Below are 21,774 nucleotides of genomic sequence, written 5' to 3' on the forward strand. Positions count from 1 at the left end.
GCCCCGAAGCGGCTGGCGGGGCAGCGAGGGGGGGAAAGGCATGTCCCGGCCTCCTCCTCGCAGCGGCCCTCGGGCCGAGGCTGGCAAGTGACTTGGCATTAGCAGAGGCAGACATGTTGTGCCGGGTTGGCCTCTGTGGCAGCTGAGGCAGTCGGCTGTATTTTCGTCTCCGGTGTCTTGCCTCACTCTCTTTTCAGTTCCAGGCTGAGGATCGTCTTTCATGCTCAAAAATGAGTTGAGTAACAGTGGCCTCTCGGCTCCCAGCCCGCGTGCGCAGGCCGCTTCACTGCCCCTTGAGAGGCCTAAAAATAGAACCTAAAGATAAATTTCCCAAATCCAGGAATACCTGAAGTAACTTTATGGCATTGCCAGAGGCACTTTCGGTCCCTTTAGTGTCCGTTGTTTACGTTCTCCTTTTCTTTTGCAACTCCTGAAATTCAGACCTGCTCGGTCCTACTGAGTCAGTTCCAGGAAGGTGTGCCAAGAATTTGGTGTCCGTGGTAGAGCTTGTGATGGAAGTGGCAGTCTCAGAGGTGTATTTTGCAGCTGAGCGAGGTGAACAGTGTCTTTAAAAAGAAACTTCTGCTTTAGCAAAGTTCTTATCACCACATAGGAATCAACAAAAGTTACTCTGCAACTGGAAAACAGTTACTTTTTAGTTGCCATTTTTGGGTCAATGCTGCTGGCAGCCATCTTGCTGAACTGAGCCTTAGCACAGCAAGTAGCATTGCAAGAGCTACGAGAGTGTGGTTTCTGAAGGGATTCTCGTTTTCCTGTGCCTACCTGTCTGAAACAGTGTTTGAGAACTTGGCATCTTGAGCACGAGTGTGAACTCACTGCTTTGTTGTCATGGGCTGTTCAGTAAGCGGCCGCAGTCATCAGATACCTCACCCGTTTGCTTCAATGGATAAAATGTTTTACGGGTTTCTTTTTTCAATACCTACCAGTTCAGTCTGTAACATGGATGTTCAGGATGGTGGGAAACCGCTGACAGGTTTTGTCTCAGAAGCGAGTTCATGAGGATGTTGATACAAAGGCACACCAGTGTACAGAAGGCATGACTGTTTTCACTTTCATTGCTGCAGCTGGAATCAGTTTGAGTCAGTGCCTTTTCACTACATTTTTAGCACAGACTTGCAGGAATAACTCATTTCCTTCGTTTAAGTGGAGCTTTGGAGGCTGGTAGTAATTTTCAGAAGAATCACTAACTGGTAATTACTTTCTGCTCTCGCCCTTCACACCATCCACCGTAATGCATAGCCTCTGGGCGTTATCACGTGCTGAACGAGAGGAGCTCTGGCACACAGAAAAAAAATGAAGTGATGTAAGTTCTGAAAAGTCCCCCCCACACCCCTTCCCTCTGTCAGATGGGGCTGTTGGACTGCTTTACTGAGAGAGGAAAGGGGGGCTAAGGATGGGAACCAGGATCCTGTTACTTTGGTCTTTAGGGCTAGTACATATTTGCTTCAATTTTATTGATGTCTTGCGCTTCATACGCAAGTTTGGCCATTAGCTGTGCTGGGGATTATGTCCTCGCTTCTGGCCTCTGTCTAGGGGCAGGCTTGATGCAGTCTCTGAATTTCCTTTTAATTCCAAAACTGCTCTAAAGCTACATTTTGTGTTCAGTTTATCTTTTTGTTCAGTCAGCAAAAGAAAGGAGCAAGAGGGAAGGTGTGTGAGGGAGCTGACAAAAGGGGTGAGTAGGGGAAATGATCTAGAGGACTTGCACCAGGCTGTCTCTGACGGGAAGCTGATTGAGGAGCTTTAAAAATTACCGAGGTTAGCTGTCTGTCCTACCCTTCGCTGAAGTTTACCAGCATGGGTAGGAATGTTGGCAGGAGAGAGCCCCAGCCCATGCCCTGGGCTTTCCTGCTTGGTATTTTCAGTTCAGGTGCTCTCATGCACAGATGTCAAGGGATTGTCTGAGCGTGGTTGAGGTGCACAGACATATTTTGCTCCATCATCTCAGTTACAGCACGAGGAACCCCCATGCAATGAGGGCAAATGGTGATGATGATAATATTCTAAATTGCAACTGGAAGGTGGGTAGTGGTTGTCACTCAAAGTCCTTACCCCTGTCTGTAGGAGAAATAACATCACTGTCCTGTGTAGCTGACGTGTAATTTCGTAACACCTTCGTTTCTTTGTCTGCAGAACTGTCAGGTCAGGTAACTGAAGCTGACCCTGCACATTTAGATGCCTGCATGCTGTTTCTTGGAGACCTTTATTCCATTTTTAAGGCCTCCAAGCTTTTAGATTGCTTTAAGTGCAGTAATGTACTGACAGCATTGATCTGGCCCTCCCTTCTTACTTAGGAATCTGTTAGATTCAGTTCTTCAGTACTAAAACTTTTTTCTCACATTCAGCAGAACCAAGTGGACCTCTTGCTGTGCTCTTCAGCACTGCTGTGTGTCAGGAGGTATCTGAACTTTCTTTCCAGATTTATACAGCTCTTGGTTTATTGACAATTTTGGTCCAAAAGCTTCCACTTGCTGCCCAGTTCCTCTTCCATTTATTTTTATCTTGTGTCCCAGACTGGTTTTTAGGCCGCACGGCAGTCTCTGCATCCCGAGGGACAGCCACGCAGTTTCAGTGACAGTTTATGTAGCCAGAGTCTGGCAGCGATTTCTTAATCAAAGGCCTTTGGATGACATCTCATGTGCAGCGGGATACGATTTACATTCACATTCGGAGCAGGCTAAATAGAAATATTGTTTCTTTCTGGTGTCCCTTAGCTCAAGTTTTAAAATCTACCTGCTAAATTAATTTCCAGTGTCCAGGAGCTAACGCTGGGGCAAGGTCCTTACAAGTAGGTTGTTGTTTTTATCCACTCTTTTAACCGCAAGATCCTGTCTGACCTGACAATGTATTGGTTCAGTTTTCTTCTCTCTTTCTCAGTTTTCCTGGAAATCCCAGGCCTTTTGGGACTTTACCAAGACCACATTTTAGGTTGAAGGTGGAATTCACGAGCTTCTTCCAGGACGTACCCAGCAGCCTTTCTTGTGTCTTTCTGGGTTCAGAGAATGGATCTGTAATGTCTCACATGGTCATTGAAAGGGATGGATGTCGATGTCTTATGTCTTGCACTCTTCAATCAAGAGAGGAAAACACGACTTTCCCAGTGCTGACAGTCCAGGAGAGACATGTTTTACAGATCCTCCTTTTGTTCACTTAAAATAATGTTGTCTCATTTCCAACGTCTCCTATACTATCAGGGCTTATGCGAAACTTGAAAACCTCTTGGAAACAAGCTGGCTGCCCTCATGGGCTTGCTTGGTATTGTTCCCCCTTTTAAGTGTCAGAGAAAGGAGCCAATACCGCATAGTCTGTCTTGGAAAAACCTCTATCTCGAGGGGCAGGGGGACCTCGGGTAACACCACACTGTAGGTATGTCACCCCTCTCTGATGTACTTTTAAAAATGCAGTGAGCGCGCCAAGTGATGCACTGCTGCCATGGTCTGCGTTCGTGCTGTGTAGCTGCTTGCTCTGCCGCTTCCACTCAAGGTTTGATTTCTTCTGGTTATTTTGTCCCTGAAAGAGTGAAATAGAGTCAAAGTGTACGGCCAACACCGTTGTCCACAAAGCTTCCTACTCTTTGCCAGTGCTTGCCGCTTGCTTGGGACGAAGGAAGACTTTATTTTCTTTTTTTTGTCGTAATCAAACCCAACTGTGCAAAGTTTTCTGTTCCTACCTTAGACACTGGCACATCTGGAATACTTTGAGAAAGTAGTCTGGTGCCCACCAAGGGAAGTTACAACAGTCTGCCACTGTTGCGGCAGGCTGAGGTACAGCTTCCAAGAGCTCCTCGGGAATCAGTTGGTTCAAATTCATATTTCTTTCATAGAGTGAATTATTTGCTGTATTAGATTTTGAAGGAAATTACTTAATCAGCCTTCCTTCCATTTCTTTGCTGTTTGATTTGCTCCATTTTGTCAAGGCTAACGAATTATCTGTCATATTTCTTGTGGTGTAGTGGGCTAGAGCTGCAGTGACTCCTGTGAAGGTATTATGGAAAGGTGCTTATGTCCTAAAAAGAAAACCCCATTTTTCATAAACACTTGAATATTTCTACTGGCTTGCTAGGTTTAACTAATAGGCCTCGACAGGCTAAACTTACAGCTCTTCCTGTCAGGGGAGCTGCAGCATTGTCCTTTAATTCCCCTGTTTATCTGGGATATGACACCAAATAGACTTGAACTTTTGTTTCGGTGGTGGTGGTTACATGCGATTTCAGATGAGTCTGACTAATTCTTTTAGGCAAAACATCTTACAGTCAGCAACATCTTGCAGACCACTTCTTTTCATAGATAGCTTCATAGCTATTTCCATCTGAGGCTAGTAAAGTAGTTATATTTAGTGACAGAAAACACCGTGCTTTGAACTCCTGCAACAGGTGCCCGGGAAAAATGTTCTCCCTTCTTACGAACAAGTCTGGTTTCTAAAAGACGAGACAACAAAGAAACCTGTCAAAAATGGAGATGAAAATGGGGGGGTGGCTGGAAAGGGGGGAGCAGTTTCACTCAGCCTCATAACTTCTGTTTTCTTTGCCAGTTCTAAAGCGGATGACTTATCGACTGCTATTCTGAAGCAGAAGAACAGGCCCAATCGGTTAATTGTTGATGAAGCCATCAATGAAGACAACAGTGTTGTGTCACTGTCCCAGGTGTGTCATCTATAAAAGCAAAGCATTTAATCTGGTAATTTGTAAGCTGTTGCTGTGTGTTAACTTGAAACGCAACTTTGCAACCTGAATTCAAGTATTTGTGTCAGAAGCTGCAGCTGTTACGAGTGAGGGAGGGTTGTCTTGTCTTGTTTCCTAATACTCTTCCGTGCTAAAATGTATTTTGATTCTCAGTTTGCAGGATTCAGTTGAGCTTGTGCCCTTAGTCTGGCTTCAGGATTAGCTCTTGACCAGTGTAGTGGGAGCCTCTGTCCTTGTGGATTTAGTATATCGCTTCCAAGATTTAATTCTCCAAAGTCAAGTAACTCTCCGTCAAATGCTTGAATTCTTGTTTTGTCAAAAGCTTGTTCTAATGCTGTTACTGTTTACAGGCAAAAATGGATGAATTGCAGCTGTTCAGAGGAGACACTGTTCTGCTAAAAGGAAAGAAGAGGAGAGAAGCGGTCTGCATTGTTCTGTCAGATGATACCTGCTCAGATGAGAAGATTCGCATGAATAGGGTTGTTCGCAACAACCTGAGAGTGCGCCTGGGTGACGTGATCAGGTGAGGACTCGTTTGCTAACTGTTGCGTATCTCTAGGTTGCCTAAATAATTTGTGCGCTGGCTCTGAATTGATCCGCAGGAGGTATTCTTACATCTTCCAGAGGAGATCACAGAAGTGTTTTCAAGTGCATGGCTTACATCGGGGATCTCCGCTTACTTTTGCATGTGTTTCTGGCTGTGTGCGCATTCAGATTAATACTAAAAAATAATGCTAAAGATTCCTGAAGTCTCTTCAGGACCTTTATGAGTCCAGGTCCTGTCATTAAACTGAGTGGTTCAATTATGCCACTGTTGTCACAGTCATCTTCCCAAATTCACATTGTCAGGTGAACTCGCAAATTTTTGTCTAAATTTTTAATGTCTACAGTGTTAACTGTGGAAGGTGTTAAGCAACATTGTAATTGATCTCATAGTATCTGAGCTGCCCTATGGCAAACAGAAGTTTGTCACTTGTTTCTAGCAAGTTTTAAAACATGAAGCAGTCAAATAGCAAGACTAAAAATCCCTGAAGGATGTTTATATTCCAATTTTTGTTATAAAAGTAACTTTAAAATTAGGAATGCTTGAAAAGCATTGCAGGGATTTTGTTGTGCAACACTTGCAGGAAGTATTGGGAAAGCATTGAAGTATACATCCCGTCTTACAGGACACAGGTTCCATTCTGTGATGGGAGTGGGAGGAAAAACGTGTGAGCATTTCTTAAACATAAAAGTGCTAATTTGCAGGCTTAAATATGGAAGGGCTGACAGCTCTTCCTTCTGAGCATCTTCCTAGTCTGGAATATCCTGCATGTTCTGGGAAAATTGGAGCCTGGTTTCTGACACTAGACTTCCTGGGGTGATACCTGGAATAATCTTTAAATGCAAAACGTGTTTCATACAAACTTTGTAGAGGAGAGGAATTAGGCTGTTCCACCCATTTCTCTACCACTAGAAAATGCAAGTTTTAAACACCACGGTAGTTGGAGCTGAACAGTGCTTTGTGCCAGTCTGCAGATTTAAAATAAAGGTGAATCCTTACTTTAACCTGATGTGAGGTTACTGTTGGAGTCGTCTCTAGTGTGACAGTTCAGCTGGGCTCCCCCCCTTCTCTGCTGGGACTGTGTCCATAGTGGTCATCAAGCCTTCCAAATGCGTTACCGATTGTCTTAGCTTTGTTGCAAGGGTCAGAGAATTTTCACACTTTTTGCCCTCAAAAGTTTTTCTTGCTGATCTTTAACTGCTTATTGTGTTACTTTCTGTGGCCTGGTTTCTGCCAAAATCCAGATTCATGTGCTAATCGCTTGCTGCTTGCAGTCTGTCAGCTGTTTTCCTTCAGGGGCAGACTGTCTTTTCCTTCACCATTTCTGCTTATCCTCTCTGTAAAGCACGTGGTGAAAGAATCTATTAAGAGTCCCTAACAAAAGTCACATATGAGAAGTTGCATGCTCAGCTGCAGTTCCATGTAGGCTTTTCTTAGCTGGCAAAGCCAGCTTGAGCTTTCTGCCACGGCTTGATACTCTGAGCTATCGCTACCGTAGGCTGTTGTCCTACACTGCAAAATAATGACTGTAGTGTTTGTTTAAAAGGGGGGAAGGGGCCTTCGGACTTTAACCTAAATATCAGCCTCCACAAAGCAGGACTGACAAGACACCTGGCTGCAAGCTGGTTACACCTGGTTGGTACTGTGAGACCCTTTGCTCAGAATCAGGGTTGTCAGCAACAGGGGCTCTGGTCTCTGTAGTAGGTTAGAGGGAGGAAGGAGCAAAGAGCTTCCCCCAGCTCCCTTTCCCTTGCAGCTGGTGCAGCAGTAGCTCATCATTGAAACCAAAGTTAGCTCGTGACTCTCACGGGTCTTTAGGCTGCATTAGTAACTTGTGAACGTGCCTTGGGGATGGCTACAGAAGGGCAAGGCAGGTAGGAAGAAAGCATGAAACTCCCCAGCAGCCTTGGATAGGGCTGAGAGGAGTGAAGGAAGGTGTGGTTGTGAAGACTAGCTTGTGACGGGCATGATTTTTGCCTTGTCAGCATTGAAGTGTTCTTATGCGGGTGGGAGGTCTCACCAGGGCTTTGGAGGGTCCTTTCTGGCATTTGTACTGGCCTGGGAAGGGGCATCACTGCCTTTTCCAGACTCGGGTGTGAGTCCAGCATGATGGGGCTAACTGGAGTTTTTTTCTGTTGCAGCATCCAACCTTGCCCAGATGTGAAATACGGCAAACGTATCCATGTGCTGCCAATTGATGACACGGTAGAAGGGATCACGGGGAATCTCTTTGAGGTCTATCTCAAGCCGTACTTCCTGGAAGCATACAGACCCATCAGGAAAGGTAATAGTGCCTGTCATTGAAGTCCTGATGGCAGCAAGTGTGAGCTAGTCCTGAGACTGAATAAAGAGAATTTCTAGAAGCTCGCACAGATCTCTGCGAAGCATTAGCCTGACATCTGTAGAGTGAGATTTTGCAGGCGCTGATTTAATTTTTTCCTAATCTTCAGAAGAAAGGGTGATTGCTGGCTGGCAGAGCAGATTGATAGTTCTCCTGTGTTTTTTTGCCACGTGAGATGGGAGAGCGTCAGAAAAGGCTCAGGTAGAAGTCAGGAGAAAATCTCATTAAACTAAGTTGCTACCGCTTGATGGAATTGGGGAGTTGCCTGCATATTAATCAACTGGTTGGGTATACCAGCTGGTACCCTGACTAAATTAACTTCTTCAAAGTAATCTAATTAATAACTGGGAGAGTGCATAGAAAAGCAAATGCACTTTTGGAGTTGTGCTAGTAGCACTTCTGCTGGAACAAGTAGGTCCTAATACGCTATAAACACAAGTTGAAGCTATCCAGCTTCTGTAGCCCAGTTTAGCCCAGAGTCATAGTGCAGTATTATATATTATTCTGCTTCTGGAGGCAAGCAGTTTTAACTAGTAACAACTAGTTATTATAACTTCAAAATGAGTTTTTATTAAGTTAGTGCTTTCTGCCTGTTTTAGAAATGTTAAATTGAAACTGAATGGAAAAGAAATGTGATTCCTTGCCTTTGTGTTTTGTATTTAGGCAAAGTATTCTTTTCTATTGTTTGCTGTTTGTTACTGGATGGAATTTGAGAACTTTTAACTGCTGCGGATCTAAACGGTGCTCGGGTAGTCACAGTACATGCAGCTCTGGAGTTTAAAATGCAGAGCATTGTTACAAATGCCAGCAGTGTATGCCTGTGTAACCCACTTCCTTGTCCTCTGGGGCTGCTGGTAGTACAAGGGTCGACATTTTGCAGATGTCGGTTGCAGCAGGCTACTGAAGTGTGGGGTTTTACAGGTGACATCTTCTTGGTGCGTGGAGGGATGCGCGCAGTGGAGTTCAAAGTGGTGGAGACAGATCCAAGTCCGTACTGCATAGTGGCTCCAGACACGGTGATCCATTGTGAAGGAGAGCCCATCAAACGAGAGGTGAGCAGAATCCGGCCACGCAGTTCTCCTACTGAATCCTCTCTGTCCAAAATCTGTTCCTGTGACAGTACTTGAGAGCAGCAGTGTTTGCAGTTCCTGTTCTGGCATTTTGTGTATGTAGTGGTTAGAAACCCCGGGTTCGGGAGATGAGCTGCTGCTGAAAGTAGTCAGAGAAACGTACTTCCAGTGTCCTTCCTCACATGCTGAGACAGCACCAGTGCGTAGGTTTGCTGACGAGATGCCATACTTTGGCAGCAGCTGGTTTTGCATCTGTGTCCAGATACTTCAGGCTGGACTTAGATGCATCTTTTAATTCCAGAGTTCCCTTGATCCATAGCAGGAAGAGCTTACAATGTTGCTAAATTTCATGCCACATGAAAAGAAAGCAATTAGTGCTCTTTCAGTGAGAAATTTGAAATCTCAAAGTGGTTAACTTGAAAAAAAAATTTCCCCAGTCCCTTAAGGTGTCTAGCATTGAGTGTCCCAAGCTTGAGGGAGCCTGGGTGGCTTGTCTGTCAGGTCTTGGCCACCTTACTGTTACAGAGTAGGAAATCTCAGAGAAATGAACTAAGGTGGTTGCATACTTCATAAAGTAAGTGCATTTTTACTACCTGCAAATCAGGGTGAGTGCTGGTTTGTAGTTAGCTGCCTTCTGAAAAATTCACCTCTATGTGACGCTTGTGAGACTGCATCTGGGCACCCCACGAGTCCAGTTTGGGCTCTTCAGGACACAGCAGAGAAGGTAGGAACAAGTTCAGCCAAGGCCACCGAAATGATGAGGAGCCGGAGGTCAGAATGAACGAGGAGGGGCAGGGAGAGTGGGATGATGCAGCCTGGAGAAGGGAAGGCAAAGGGGCAGGCTTACTGGCGACTGCCTGATGGGAAGGGGTAGATGACCAGGCCCTTCTGAGAGCTGTGCTCAGGGGCAGGACTAGAGGCAGTGGCGTAAGGTGGATCAAGGGAAATTCCCAGTAGATACTATGAAAAAGTTTTCCCCCAACCCTGGAGCAGGGCCCAAAGAGGACACGAATCTCCAAACCTGGAGACCTTCAGTGCTTGATAGGACCAGACCCTGAGTGACCTGCTTGAGGTAGTAGTTCCTGTTTGTGGGGCTTGGACTGAGCCCCTCTGAGATTCCAGGCTCTGTTATTTCATTATTTTAGTGTGGCCTAATGTTACAGATAACTAAGGCCAGTAGAAATTTGGACAGCCAAATGAATGGATGCTGTAGAGCTATACTGGAAGAGCTGGTAACGGTTGATCTTATCCATGTGTCTGGATCTTAACGTTCTCTGTTCATTTGATTCAATCCTAGAAGACAACACTACATCTGAGAGCTGTATGATAGCTCATGCAGTTTGTAGGGTTTTTTTAATGTTGGTGTTAGGAAAGTGTTTCCTTACATGTTCTGGACACAGATTAAAGTACTGGCAACTTGTAAAGTATGTCAAGTAGTTAGAGATATCACTTCCAGTTTAAGGAATACGTATCTTTTATACTGAGCTTCACTGTCTCTTGCTGTCTTTGTTAGCCACGTCAGAGGGTCACAGGGCTTGTTTTGCGCTAGAGTCTGCAGGGAACCTGGCAGCAGAGGCTGTCATTCAAGAGGGTGGGCTTCAGTGAGGTCTAGGTACGTGCAGGTAATTCCCTTTGTATGTCTGGGAAGACAGAGCTAAGAAACAATTGTAGAAAACACCAGGAAGACTTGAAAGTGAGAATCTCAAGACAGCAAAGAAATAGCTACGAGCGAAAACCTGGATTCCTGGCTTCTGTAGACTGGGAGGGGTTGTTGAACTATTGTTTTCACTCAAATGTTTAATATATTTCCTTCCGGATAGGATGAAGAGGAGTCACTGAATGAAGTGGGCTATGATGACATTGGTGGCTGCCGGAAGCAGCTGGCTCAAATCAAAGAGATGGTGGAACTTCCCCTCCGACACCCTGCGCTCTTCAAGGCCATAGGGGTGAAGGTAAGTCCCCGTGTGCACCAGGTGGACGAGTGGGCTTGCCCTTGCAGATGACTCGTGACGTCAGAGGTTTATGAGGCATTGGCGGGGGCAATGAGTAATTTGTGGTTTTTTTTTTTTTATGCTGGTGTTAGGAAAATATTTCATTACATGTTCTGGACGCAGATTAAAGTACTGGCAACTTGTAAGGCGGAGTGATGCTTTGAATCAGCGCAGTCAGTTACTGGCAAGGTTTTTGTTTGTGTGTCATGTAAGGTAGTAAGGGTGTTGATAGCAGTGCTGTTCACGATGATGACAGCTGTTGCGTGAGTTTGCATCACAATTTCGGACTGGCTTTATCAAGTGCTTACAATTTCACTGTGAAGCTACTTAGGCATTCAGATACTAGCTCACCACTGAAGTCTCTTGCCTTTGTCTTCAGCCTCCACGTGGGATCCTGCTGTACGGTCCTCCTGGCACTGGTAAAACACTGATTGCCCGAGCAGTGGCCAACGAAACAGGGGCTTTCTTCTTCCTGATCAACGGTAAGTTTTGTGGCTGCTTTGGCCCCAAATCTACTGTGTGCTCATTCATCCATCTTATGGTAATGAATGGTGTTAATAGGGCTTGTAGAGCCACGTTGTCTCCCTGACATCCTTCCTTACCTCTTTCAAGCATGCCTCTGGGGACGCTTGGAGGCCATTTCTGTGGAAGCATCTGTAGTGGCACTTCCCTTCGCTTGATTGTGTTGTAGCAGAGTGGTTGGAAGACAGCTTCACGACGCAGGGACTTGGAGTCTGGCTGGCTGGGTGTTCATTTATGTTGGTGAGGGCAGAGCTGGGAGTGAAGTGCTGAAATTATTCTAAGTATATGGGTGCAGGACACTTGCTTCTGTTGCTGCCACCACGTCCCATTCAGAAAAGAAGCTGGTCTGCTGTGGATTTCTCTCTCCCCTCAAGTGAAGCACAAGACCCGTTTTGTTTCACGTAACGTTAATTGGGAGGAACTTTCCCGAAAGCTATAGTGAGCACCTTGGGACTTAGCTACAAGTGACAGAACCTCCTGTTGATAACTCTCACCTGTAGCAGTTGAGATGGTTACTGGTTTATGTCCAGTAAGGACCAAATTCTGGATTTTCCTCACTGCCTTTCTGTCCCATTTTACAATGGAGTGTATAGCACAGCATAGCAGTGACCAGCAGCAGGGAAGTGACTTGCTTTGTATCTCAAGATATCAGATGTAAATGGGCTGGTTTTAACCATATGTCGCCCTTGTCATATACTTCCTAAAGTGTGTGGAAGCTGTCAGTGAATGCTAATGAGCCAGCCGTTTCTTTAGACAGTTGTACTTCTATTGCATAATAAAAATAACATTGTCAGAGTTAGCGATGTGTTCTCTGTGTGCTGGTGCCAAGCCTGGAGCTGCAGGCAGTGTTGTAGACAGAGCTGGTATGAAGGGGTGAGTTACCTGTAATGAAACTTTCTTAGTGCCTGCCCGCACCAGTGGTGCTGCAGCTGGTGCGCTTCAGTCAGCTAGCAGCTCTGCACTCCTGAGGGTCAGGTTTCTTTTTCTTGGGTCTGTTAGAAGCATGCTTTCTCTTCGTTACCGCTCCCATCAGCATGATGGAAAAATCTGTAAAAACAGAATAGATCTGTAAGCCTGCACTAGTGTTTGGCGATTGGAGATCTCAGGGGAATGCTGTCCTTCCTTCTGGGATTGATGTGCTTACACATTTTTATTTTTTTTAGTTATTCTTTGAGAGGAGATGGGGTTTGGGTTTTTGTTCTTTTTGGTTTTATTTTGTTGGTGTTTTTTTTTTAAACTCATTTATAGGATCTTACAGAGGTCAATGTATACCTGTGTAATGTAAGCTAAAGGCAGCTTCGGTATTGTAGAGCTTTTTCCTTCCCTACCCTGATAATTCATCACCATATAATTTGATTGGTTCTCTTGCAAGCTAGGGCTGGCATTAACGGTGTGTGGTGGCACATTACAGAGAAGCTCACAGGGTGTGAAATAGGGTGAGGAAAGAGGCAGCTAAGGGTAGCTCATTGACTAGTGCTGTGTTCTGTTAGCGTAAACTGAAAACACCAGAATAATGATAGAAAGTAATTCTGCGTGCCGTTCTTGCCTGTTCAGCTGCAAATTTAGTGAACTTGGTTGATAGTATTTGCTTTGACTTGAAATACAGATACTCCCATGTGAACGTTGTACTAAAAGAATTCAGTTGCACGTCTTGGGGCTAGCTGCCTCTCTTCTGGGTGCCACAGTGCCGCTATTTTTCAGGTCCTGAGATCATGAGCAAGCTGGCTGGTGAGTCTGAGAGCAACCTGAGGAAAGCCTTTGAAGAAGCAGAGAAGAACGCTCCTGCCATCATCTTCATTGATGAACTGGATGCCATTGCTCCTAAGAGAGAGAAGGTAAAGAAAGCCTGTAGAAGGTAAAGAAGCATGTCCTTTTTGGTAGCAGCTGGCACGAATCTCTGCACTTGACTACAGGGTAAAGCAGTATTCAACTTAAGGCCTGGTTTCAGTTGGACGTGAGAAGACTCAGATACAGTTCACAATGTTTCTTGACAGCTCGCGGCCATCTCATCTGTCCGCTGTGGTGCAGTACCAGCTCCTGTGCTGTGTTGTAGAGCTTTTGGTCTAACCACTGCTTTCTCTCTCCGTAGACACATGGAGAGGTGGAACGTCGCATAGTGTCTCAGCTGTTGACTCTTATGGATGGACTGAAACAGAGAGCGCATGTGATCGTTATGGCAGCTACCAACAGACCTAACAGCATCGACCCAGCACTCAGGCGATTCGGTAACCACGATTGCAGTCTCTTTCTTGTGCGTCGCATACTTTGTTACAGGCTATGCTTCAGGGGCCTTGGAAGGATTGAGCAGAAATTAATACTAAACATCTTCTGTGTGTTACATAAACTATAGACTTGCCTCCAGCTGCTTGTTTGAAATTAATTTCTAGACTTCCAGCCTTCGGTATCACTTTCTGTGCCGTATTAGGTTAGAACTTGTAGAAATAAAAAAATACTTTGAAGTGGAAAAGTGTGCTAGTCTCTATTAGGTGAAGCCATTTCAGGACACACTGAAGGGGTAAATGCTTAAGGGAATGTTCATGCCTTAGGTTGCAGAAGGCTCTGAATTGTCTGATTTCTTTCTTTTATTGATGAGAAGTCCGGTAGTTTCTGAGATTCATGTTTTCGAAACTTTGCATTGTGAATGAATGTGACCAGTCGGTAAAGTCTGTAATGGCAAACCACTCAAGTGTGCAGGGGAAAACGGCCTCTTAAATGTGTAGCGAGCCTCTAGCTATGGCTAGAGGAAGATGATAGGTGTACATACCTTAGTTAATATTGCAGTAATACCTAGGTTTCCTGCCTCTCCAGATATTGGGGCAGTTCATGTTTTTCACCACTTGGGTACTGCTATGAGAGTTCTGAAAAATTAAATCTCTCTGTATTTGCAGACTCTTGTGATGGGAACACAAAGGTAGAAATAAACAAAAACGTCTCATGGTATGTTGGCTCGGGGAAGCATATTTTCCTAAAAACGAGGCTCAGAAAAAGTTACTAAACCAGCAGTCCTCTGTGTCGTACAATCTTGAACTCTAGTTGATACAGTAGTCTCGCTTTCCCTAAATGGCTGAAGCCTTTCCTCCTTCTCTGATGTGACTCTGCTACTGTGCTGATAGATGCTGCAGAGAAACCCAAAGTTGGCGTTTTCTGAAATTGCGTGTGTTTGTGGCTTGTCATCATGTTGTTCAGTCAGAGGAAGGCAGCAACCGCAGCTCCTCTACTTCACAGAATCAGCAGCTCAACGTATGTTTTGTACTCCCCAGGTCGTTTTGACAGAGAGGTAGATATCGGTATCCCAGATGCCACTGGGCGCCTGGAGATCCTGCAGATCCACACGAAAAACATGAAACTGGCTGATGATGTGGATCTGGAACAGGTGAGTAGCGTGTTATTAGGAAAGCTTGTCTTTGCAGACAGATGTTCCCAATGCTGTGTTTCGTAGTGGAAGAGTTGTTAAGGCTTGATTGTACAAATGTAGTTGCTCATTTAGGACAGCATGAAACTGGGTGAATGTGTGATCTCTGGACTTCCTTCTAACTAGCTTACCAGTGACCAGAAATCCTCACTCACTAGTTAAGAATGGCATGGTGAAGTGAGGCAAATGTGTATCAGTCCAATCTGGAAGTGCCTTGCCACTGTCTTGCTGGATTTGTTTGCTGTGGCATTCTCTTTAAAAGTAAAGCAAGCCTGAAACAGCTCTCACAGATCTGGGTGAGCACTGTGGTGACGCTGGACACCATGTGTAAACTGGATGTTTCCTGTAATCTCTGTCCTGAATGAAGAACTGCAGTCCTCAGGGTTATCTTTCCGCACACCATCTGAATTCCAGTTGCAGCTTTGACCTCAAGTAGGAGGTAGAACAGCGATGTCTTTGCCTGTTAAATACGTGGTAGCACTTGTCTTGAATCTGCAGCAAAGCACTGATGCTCCGGTCCTCCAGAGCTTTGTTGCACTTCCCAGTGAGTGACCAGAGCATGCATTGCCCTTGCAGAGCGCTTGCTTGTATCCCTGTGAGTCATAGTCAGTGCTCTGCTTTCAGGTGGCAAACGAGACCCATGGCCATGTTGGTGCTGACTTGGCTGCTCTTTGCTCAGAAGCTGCTCTTCAGGCTATCAGAAAGAAGATGGATCTCATAGACCTAGAAGATGAAACCATCGATGCTGAAGTGATGAACTCGCTGGCTGTGACCATGGATGACTTCAGGGTAATGCAGGAGTGCCCTTCTTTCTTTTGGGTGCAATATCCAATTGCTGATCTGAAGCAAGTGAACTTAATGTGTTAGAATTCATATAATGCCGTTTCTTCTAATGATAGTGGGCTCTGAGCCAGAGCAACCCTTCTGCTCTTCGGGAGACTGTGGTGGAGGTGCCACAAGTTACCTGGGAAGATATTGGTGGTCTAGAAGATGTGAAGAGAGAACTCCAGGAGCTTGTACAGGTAAGGGTTTCCAACAGATTTTTGCCTAGTCAGCTTGAAAAATATAATAATAAAATCTAGAACTTCTTCAGATTCCCGTTCGGGCTGTGAACAGGGTAAATGCAGAGGTTTTTATGGTATTTGCTTGTAATGGATGAAAAATACCATGCTGTTCCATCTCGGTGAACTTGGAGAGGAAGGTGCTGGGAAGCAGCGTCAGGCTTTCCTTAGCCGAGTCTACAGTGCCAGGGTGGGTGGGTGTTGTGCGACATGCAGAAACAGCAGTAGTTCTGCTTCTCTTAAGTGGAGACCAGCGGTGGGACCACTGCTGAGAATCCTTTTACGTGGTGGCTTTATGTGCCAGAAAGCGGATGAAGATTCTCGTACAGAGAGCCTCCGAAGGGCTTCCCATCAGCATTAGCATAGGGACAGGTGAGAAGTAATTGTGAAGCCTTCTACGACGGGAAAGATGGACAAAAAGTCATGAATGGTCTGTGGAAACTCCTGGTGGCTGCACTGGGACGGTTTGGCTTTGATACGTTCCTGCTTTCAGGTGGCGCTGTAGAAACATTCTGTCTGTGAATAAAAGAATCTAATTTTCTGCTGTTAAAATCATCACCTATCTCTGACCTCGTTGCTGAGGATAAATGCTCACATCAGACACCTTGCCTGTCTCTGGAGAGCAGAGCGAATAGGTTAGATAATGAGCTGTTCCCTTTTGCTTCTGCAGGGCAGAGTGAAGTTGGGGTTAAGCGTGCTGGAAAACTACCTGAACTGGTACTTAGTTCTTAGAGGTAAATAGGTTCTTTAAGGCAGCTTTCCAATTTAGCCATGGTGCTTTTCAAACCGGTGTCCATTTAAAAACTCCAGTGGCACCGAGCAGGCAGGATCTTGTGTTTAACCCACCAGAAATCTCAGGTAGTATTTCTGGTAGGAGGAGAAACAAAACTGACCTAGAGAAAGATGTCCCTACCCATGGCAGAGGGGTTGGACTAGGTGATCTTTGAGGGTCCCTTCCAACCCAAACCATTCTGTGATTCTGAGTTACAGGCCTGTTCTGGCTCATCATGAGAGGTTTTTGTTTGTTTGTTTTGTTCTCCTTCAGTATCCTGTGGAGCACCCGGACAAGTTCCTCAAATTTGGTATGACCCCATCGAAAGGGGTTCTGTTCTACGGGCCACCTGGGTGTGGTAAGACACTGCTGGCCAAAGCCATTGCCAACGAATGCCAGGCAAACTTCATTTCCATCAAGGGGCCGGAATTGCTCACTATGTGGTTTGGCGAGTCTGAAGCCAACGTGCGCGAGATCTTTGACAAGGTAAGTGTTTCTTCTGTTCCCTGTGCTACTTTGTGCTGAGGTACCCCCAGAATTTGTGCCTCCGCTGCGTCTGTCTTATTGGCCTGGTTCTTGTTTGTGTCTTTGTGTTTTCCCCACTTGCACTGAGAGCAGGGGCCGCTTTCTTGATGTTGGGGGAATTAATCCTCTTCAGCAACATAGCTATTTAAACTGTTTTTTCTGGCTGCGATTTGTTTCTGTTGCAGGATGATAAATGCCCCAGTGCCTTAGCAGTGAGGCTAGCGTTAGGATGGCATAGATATCCTCCACATCCCTGAAAACTTACCCTGACACCTCGTTAGCTGTCACCGTATACAGATTTTCAAAATATCCTGTGGGTTCTTGTCCTGCAGTATACATGGCTTAGAAAGGAGCGCACTCCTACTGCCCAGTTGGCCGGTAGATGGTGTTGCCTCCTGTCCCAGAAGGTATCTGCGTGGATTATCCTGGGAGTCTTCCCTCTTGTGGTCAGGGAAGGTGCTGACAGAACAAAGTTGGAAGGAGAGCGAGAGAGAAAAGTTTAGGTTGGGAGGGAACCTCAGAGGCCGTCTAGTCCAGCTGTTTGTCCAGAGCAGGGAGCTAACTTGGAAATTCGATCAGGTTTCTCAGTGCCTCGTGTTCTGAACACGTGCTGAGGGTGGAGAATCCCTGACCTCTCTGGGCCTGTGTGCGAGTGTTTGAGCGCTCTCATTGTGAAGAACTTTTTTTTTTCCTCATTTCTAACTGGAATTTTCTTTGCAGCCGTTTGTGCCTGTGGTCTTTCACCCTTTCACTGCACACCTCAAAGAAAGATCTGGCTCCCTTTTCCCTATAACTACCCATTAGGTGGCTGAAGACAATGGCTGGATTTCCACCTTCCATTGGATATATCTCGCCTACTGATACTTGAGTGCCTAAATAACCAATTGACGTCCCCAGGTGTTGCAGGGAGAGTTCTAGTCCAGGCAGATTGGCTCCAGCTTTCCCTCTAGGCGTTGGAGTTGCCACCCTTCTGCCTGCTTCACAGTGCTCCCAGCTTTGGGGAAATTCAGCTTGTTGGTTCAGAAGAATTTAATTGAGGGTTTGTGTGGCAGGAGACTGTTCTGGAGCAGCTCCTCCAAGCTCTCCTTGCAGCAGCAGTGCTCTGGTACCCCTCTGAGCTGCTTTAATGGTACGGTAGGCTTAGTGTGACATCAACGTGCTCCTCGCCGGGTGGTGTTAAGATGGAGTAATTGTTCCCATCTGCTTTTTGTAGGCCCGCCAAGCAGCCCCTTGTGTGCTATTCTTTGATGAGCTGGACTCCATCGCAAAGGCTCGAGGTGGGAATATCGGCGATGGTGGTGGTGCTGCAGACCGCGTCATCAACCAGATCCTGACAGAGATGGACGGCATGTCCACCAAGAAGAACGTCTTCATCATCGGTGCCACCAACAGGCCAGACATCATTGACCCAGCCATCTTGCGCCCCGGCCGCCTGGATCAGCTCATCTACATCCCCCTGCCTGACGAGAAGTCCCGGGTTGCTATTCTTAAGGCCAACCTGAGGAAATCACCAGTTGCCAAGGTAGGCTCTGCGCCCTGACTGCGTCCGACTTGGGTTTGCTGCGTGCTGCACGTGCTCCTCACAAGCTGGGGACAGAGCAGAGGGCTGGTGGCAGCTCCACGCGGTACAGAGCTGGGAAACCTTCAGTCCCTGAAGGATGGAAATGAAGAGGTAGGGGGAGGCTTGAGCTCTGAGGCTAGGTATCAACGAAGCTAGGTGTCGGTGTGCAAGCACAGCAGGTCTTTGTCACGTAGTGCGGGAACAGGAAAGCCTGTTACGGCAAGATGGAGAAGATTCTTGTACTCTGAAAGAAAAGTAAACGTAGAACACGGGTGGGGAATGGAAATGGAAGAGGAACCATTGCAGTTAATCGTTGCTGAACTCTGTCATAGGCAAGAGCTATGTCCCCTGCCTGGGCAGCAGGCAATAATGCAACTGACAGTGGATCAGAGAAAAGCAGACGTCCAGTGAGAGCTCAAGCTTTTTTTATGCCAAGCTTACCTTTTTAGGTTCCGTTGGGAAGGAAAGCTTCAAAGGAGGTTGCAGTACTACCCCCTCAGTTGAGGGGAAGGAGGAGGAGGTCGGTTGTCTTGGTCTGCCTGTGCCCCATCTCCATTTCCAGTCTGACAGTGTTTTGTTTGACTCCTGATGCTGAGACCTGAGCAAATGATATCCTAAATCCACAAGTGCAGAGGCATTTACAGCCGCTTCGTGGCGTCTTGGTGGGTGTGCGGGGAGCGTGGCCTGCCTTCATGTGTGGTTAACTTTTCCCAGAAACAAGAACCCTAACAGCTGATCTTCTCAAAAGATGTTTAGGCAGCACCTTGGTACCATGGGATCTGAAGACACCTCTCTGTCACCTGAGGTTGTAAGGTGTCAAGGAGAGGCCTCTTTTTTTTTTTTTTTTTCTTCCCCCTTTTTCTTTTTTCCACTAGGATGTCGACCTGGATTTCCTAGCTAAGATGACCAATGGCTTTTCGGGGGCCGACCTGACAGAAATTTGCCAGCGTGCCTGCAAACTGGCCATCCGCGAGTCCATCGAGAGTGAGATCAGGCGAGAACGCGAGAGGCAGACCAACCCTTCCGCCATGGTGAGTGGGGCACTCTGAGCTTTCCCCGCCCACGAGACGGGCAGCCCACCTCTGCCCGTGGGTGAGGTGTGATGTGTTCCTCTCTGTAATCCTCGGGTGGGGACGAGTGGGCTCTCGGCACAGAGTGTGGAGCTGGAGCACTTCGTTCTCATCTTGCGGGAGGGCGAGGCCCTCCTGGGGTGCCTCATCGTCGGCGTTGCTCGCAAGGCCCCTGCCGCAGCCCTGACTCACGGTCTGCCGCAGCGTCCCTCTCCAGCCCCTGCCTCGGAGGAGCACCCTGGCCCGGAGGGAGGCTGTGGGCGGCCGTCGGGCCGCGGAGCTCGGGCACGCAGCTCACCTGGGCCCTCTGTCCCGCTGCAGGAGGTGGAGGAGGACGACCCGGTTCCCGAGATACGCAGGGATCACTTTGAGGAGGCCATGCGCTTTGCTCGCCGCTCTGTCAGCGACAACGACATCAGGAAATACGAGATGTTTGCACAGACTCTACAGCAGAGCCGTGGCTTTGGCAGCTTCAGGTAACCGTGGGGGAGTGGGGGGAGGGCAGCGTGGCTCAGCCGCCCCCAGAGCAGAGCACCGAGGCAGCTTTCTGCTGGATTCTGGGTAACAAACCCCTCTTCCACCGCGCTTTCCCGTTCTCCCCAGCGTGTATGGCAGCTAGTACACAACGTGGCGGGTGTAGGCTGTGCTGCAGGTCGGTTTTAGCTGCTGTTGGTGCTCCTGAAGTCCATCAGCCCTTTTACACTTAACACAAGCGACATCCAGCAGCCGTGTGAGCCTTTTGCGTGACCTGCCGTAAGGCTTCATCCCGTTTCTCCTGCCTGTCCTACTTGGCGCCGGGGTGTTGGCATGGAGGGAGGGGATGGTGCTGAGCTCTGAGGAGGCTTCTGAACGGCATCTCGTCTCTTCTCTCCTCTTCTGCACCGCTGCACGCAGGTTCCCGTCGGGTAACCAGGGCGGCGCCGGTCCGAGCCAAGGCACAGGAGGGGGCAGCGGGGGCAACGTGTACAGTGAAGACAATGACGATGATCTCTATGGTTAACTCGCTGTCCTCGGTGGACCAAACTCCAAATCAGGCCACGTTGTACAGGGAAAAATCCAATGTTCAATGGACTCTCGGCTTCTTCATTCCTCAGTCAGAACAGTGTAGCTGCGCGTCAGACTTTGTACAGGGAATGTTTTCCGCCAACACAGATCCAGACCGTTGTTCAGCTGGGAGGCAGACAGTGAGTTAACAAGGAGGGGAACCGACTTAATTTCTGAGAAATTTCTGTTCTAGTTTATGTGGCAGAATCAGCAGCTTTAGCAAAGGGTACAACGCTAGCCTGTATTAAAAAAAAAAAACCACAAAAAAACCACAAAAATAATAAAAAAAATTAATAAAAATCCCACAAAACTCTAGCCAGGCCCCCGCCCTTCCTTCGTGTGGTGCGGGCGCGGTCTGTAACCCCATGTCTCGGGTGCTGCCCGAGCACTCCTCGCTCGGGTGGACTCCATCCCTATGTGCGCGTCCCTGCCGCGCGCGGGGCTGCTCTTCGTTCCCGCCGCCCCTTAGCTCACCTTAGCGGAAGAAGCGGGTTTGGCGGTGCCTCTCCTCTGCCCCGGCTTGGCAGGAAGCTTCGCCGCCTGAGAGAGCCCGGCAGCGGGTGTCGGGTGCTGCTTCTCCCACGCTGGCCGTGAGCGGTCGGGTCTCCTGCGGCAGGGGACTTCTCCAGCGGTCCCGGGACGGGCACAAGGGGGCCCTTGGGCTGCCTCTGGGGTGTGCGGTTGCAGCACGACACCCCTACGCTTGGGGAAGGGGGGAGCTTCAGCACAACATTTCATGCATCCCCCGGGGTTTCCGACGACAGTCTTGGCTCTCCGGTGCCAGCCCGCCCCGTGTTGTGCCCCGTACTCGGTAGTCGGGTTCTGATCACAGTTCTCCTCCTTCCTTTCCGCTTCTTCTAGCCCAGCGCCTTGCTCCTTGGTTTATTTTCCCTTCTCTGAACTGGAAAACGTGCTACTGCTCTACTTCCTTGTCTTTTATGTGAGAGAAGCCCTGCGTCCGGAGGGAGCCGGGCAGGAGGCTGGGTCGGGCCCAGCCCTGAGCCCGAGGGGGGAGTCTGTTTGAGGTGGTGGCTGTAGGACGCACTGCCGCGCGCTGTCGGCTTTTTGGGGGGGGTGCAGGGGCTGAGGGTTTCTGCAAAGAGGGGAGGGTGCGGCTTTTGGGGCTGACCCATGAGGGGGAGGGCCACCTCCTCCTCCT

At 47.6% G+C, this 21,774-nt stretch overlaps 1 protein-coding gene across 1 annotated transcript; it reads left to right on the forward strand.

Moving 5' to 3' along the window:
- Positions 1-4,557: 4,557 nt before the first annotated feature.
- VCP (valosin containing protein) lies at positions 4,558-20,930 on the forward strand. Its single transcript, XM_019474373.1, has 16 exons — positions 4,558-4,663; positions 5,053-5,225; positions 7,388-7,530; positions 8,509-8,639; positions 10,478-10,609; positions 11,028-11,130; positions 12,872-13,005; positions 13,260-13,395; positions 14,431-14,543; positions 15,207-15,371; positions 15,482-15,604; positions 16,689-16,901; positions 18,154-18,462; positions 19,377-19,532; positions 19,893-20,047; positions 20,466-20,930. The coding sequence occupies exons 2-16, from the start codon at positions 5,059-5,061 to the stop codon at positions 20,569-20,571; spliced, it is 2,286 nt and encodes a 761-aa protein (XP_019329918.1). The 5' UTR covers positions 4,558-4,663; positions 5,053-5,058; the 3' UTR covers positions 20,572-20,930.
- Positions 20,931-21,774: the final 844 nt, after the last annotated feature.

Source organism: Aptenodytes forsteri, unplaced genomic scaffold (genome assembly GCF_000699145.1).
Source record: "Aptenodytes forsteri isolate BGI_AS27 unplaced genomic scaffold, ASM69914v1 Scaffold201, whole genome shotgun sequence".
Classification (NCBI taxonomy): Eukaryota; Metazoa; Chordata; class Aves; order Sphenisciformes; family Spheniscidae; genus Aptenodytes; species Aptenodytes forsteri.

Bases quoted from the DNA above. Each gene is read 5' to 3' on its own strand.
- VCP (XM_019474373.1), top strand. From the start codon at position 5,059: ATGGATGAATTGCAGCTGTTCAGAGGAGACACTGTTCTGCTAAAAGGA. The intron at 8,640-10,477 runs GTGAGCAGAATC...CCTTCCGGATAG, and splicing joins GAGAGCCCATCAAACGAGAG to GATGAAGAGGAGTCACTGAA. The intron at 16,902-18,153 runs GTAAGTGTTTCT...TGCTTTTTGTAG, and splicing joins TGCGCGAGATCTTTGACAAG to GCCCGCCAAGCAGCCCCTTG.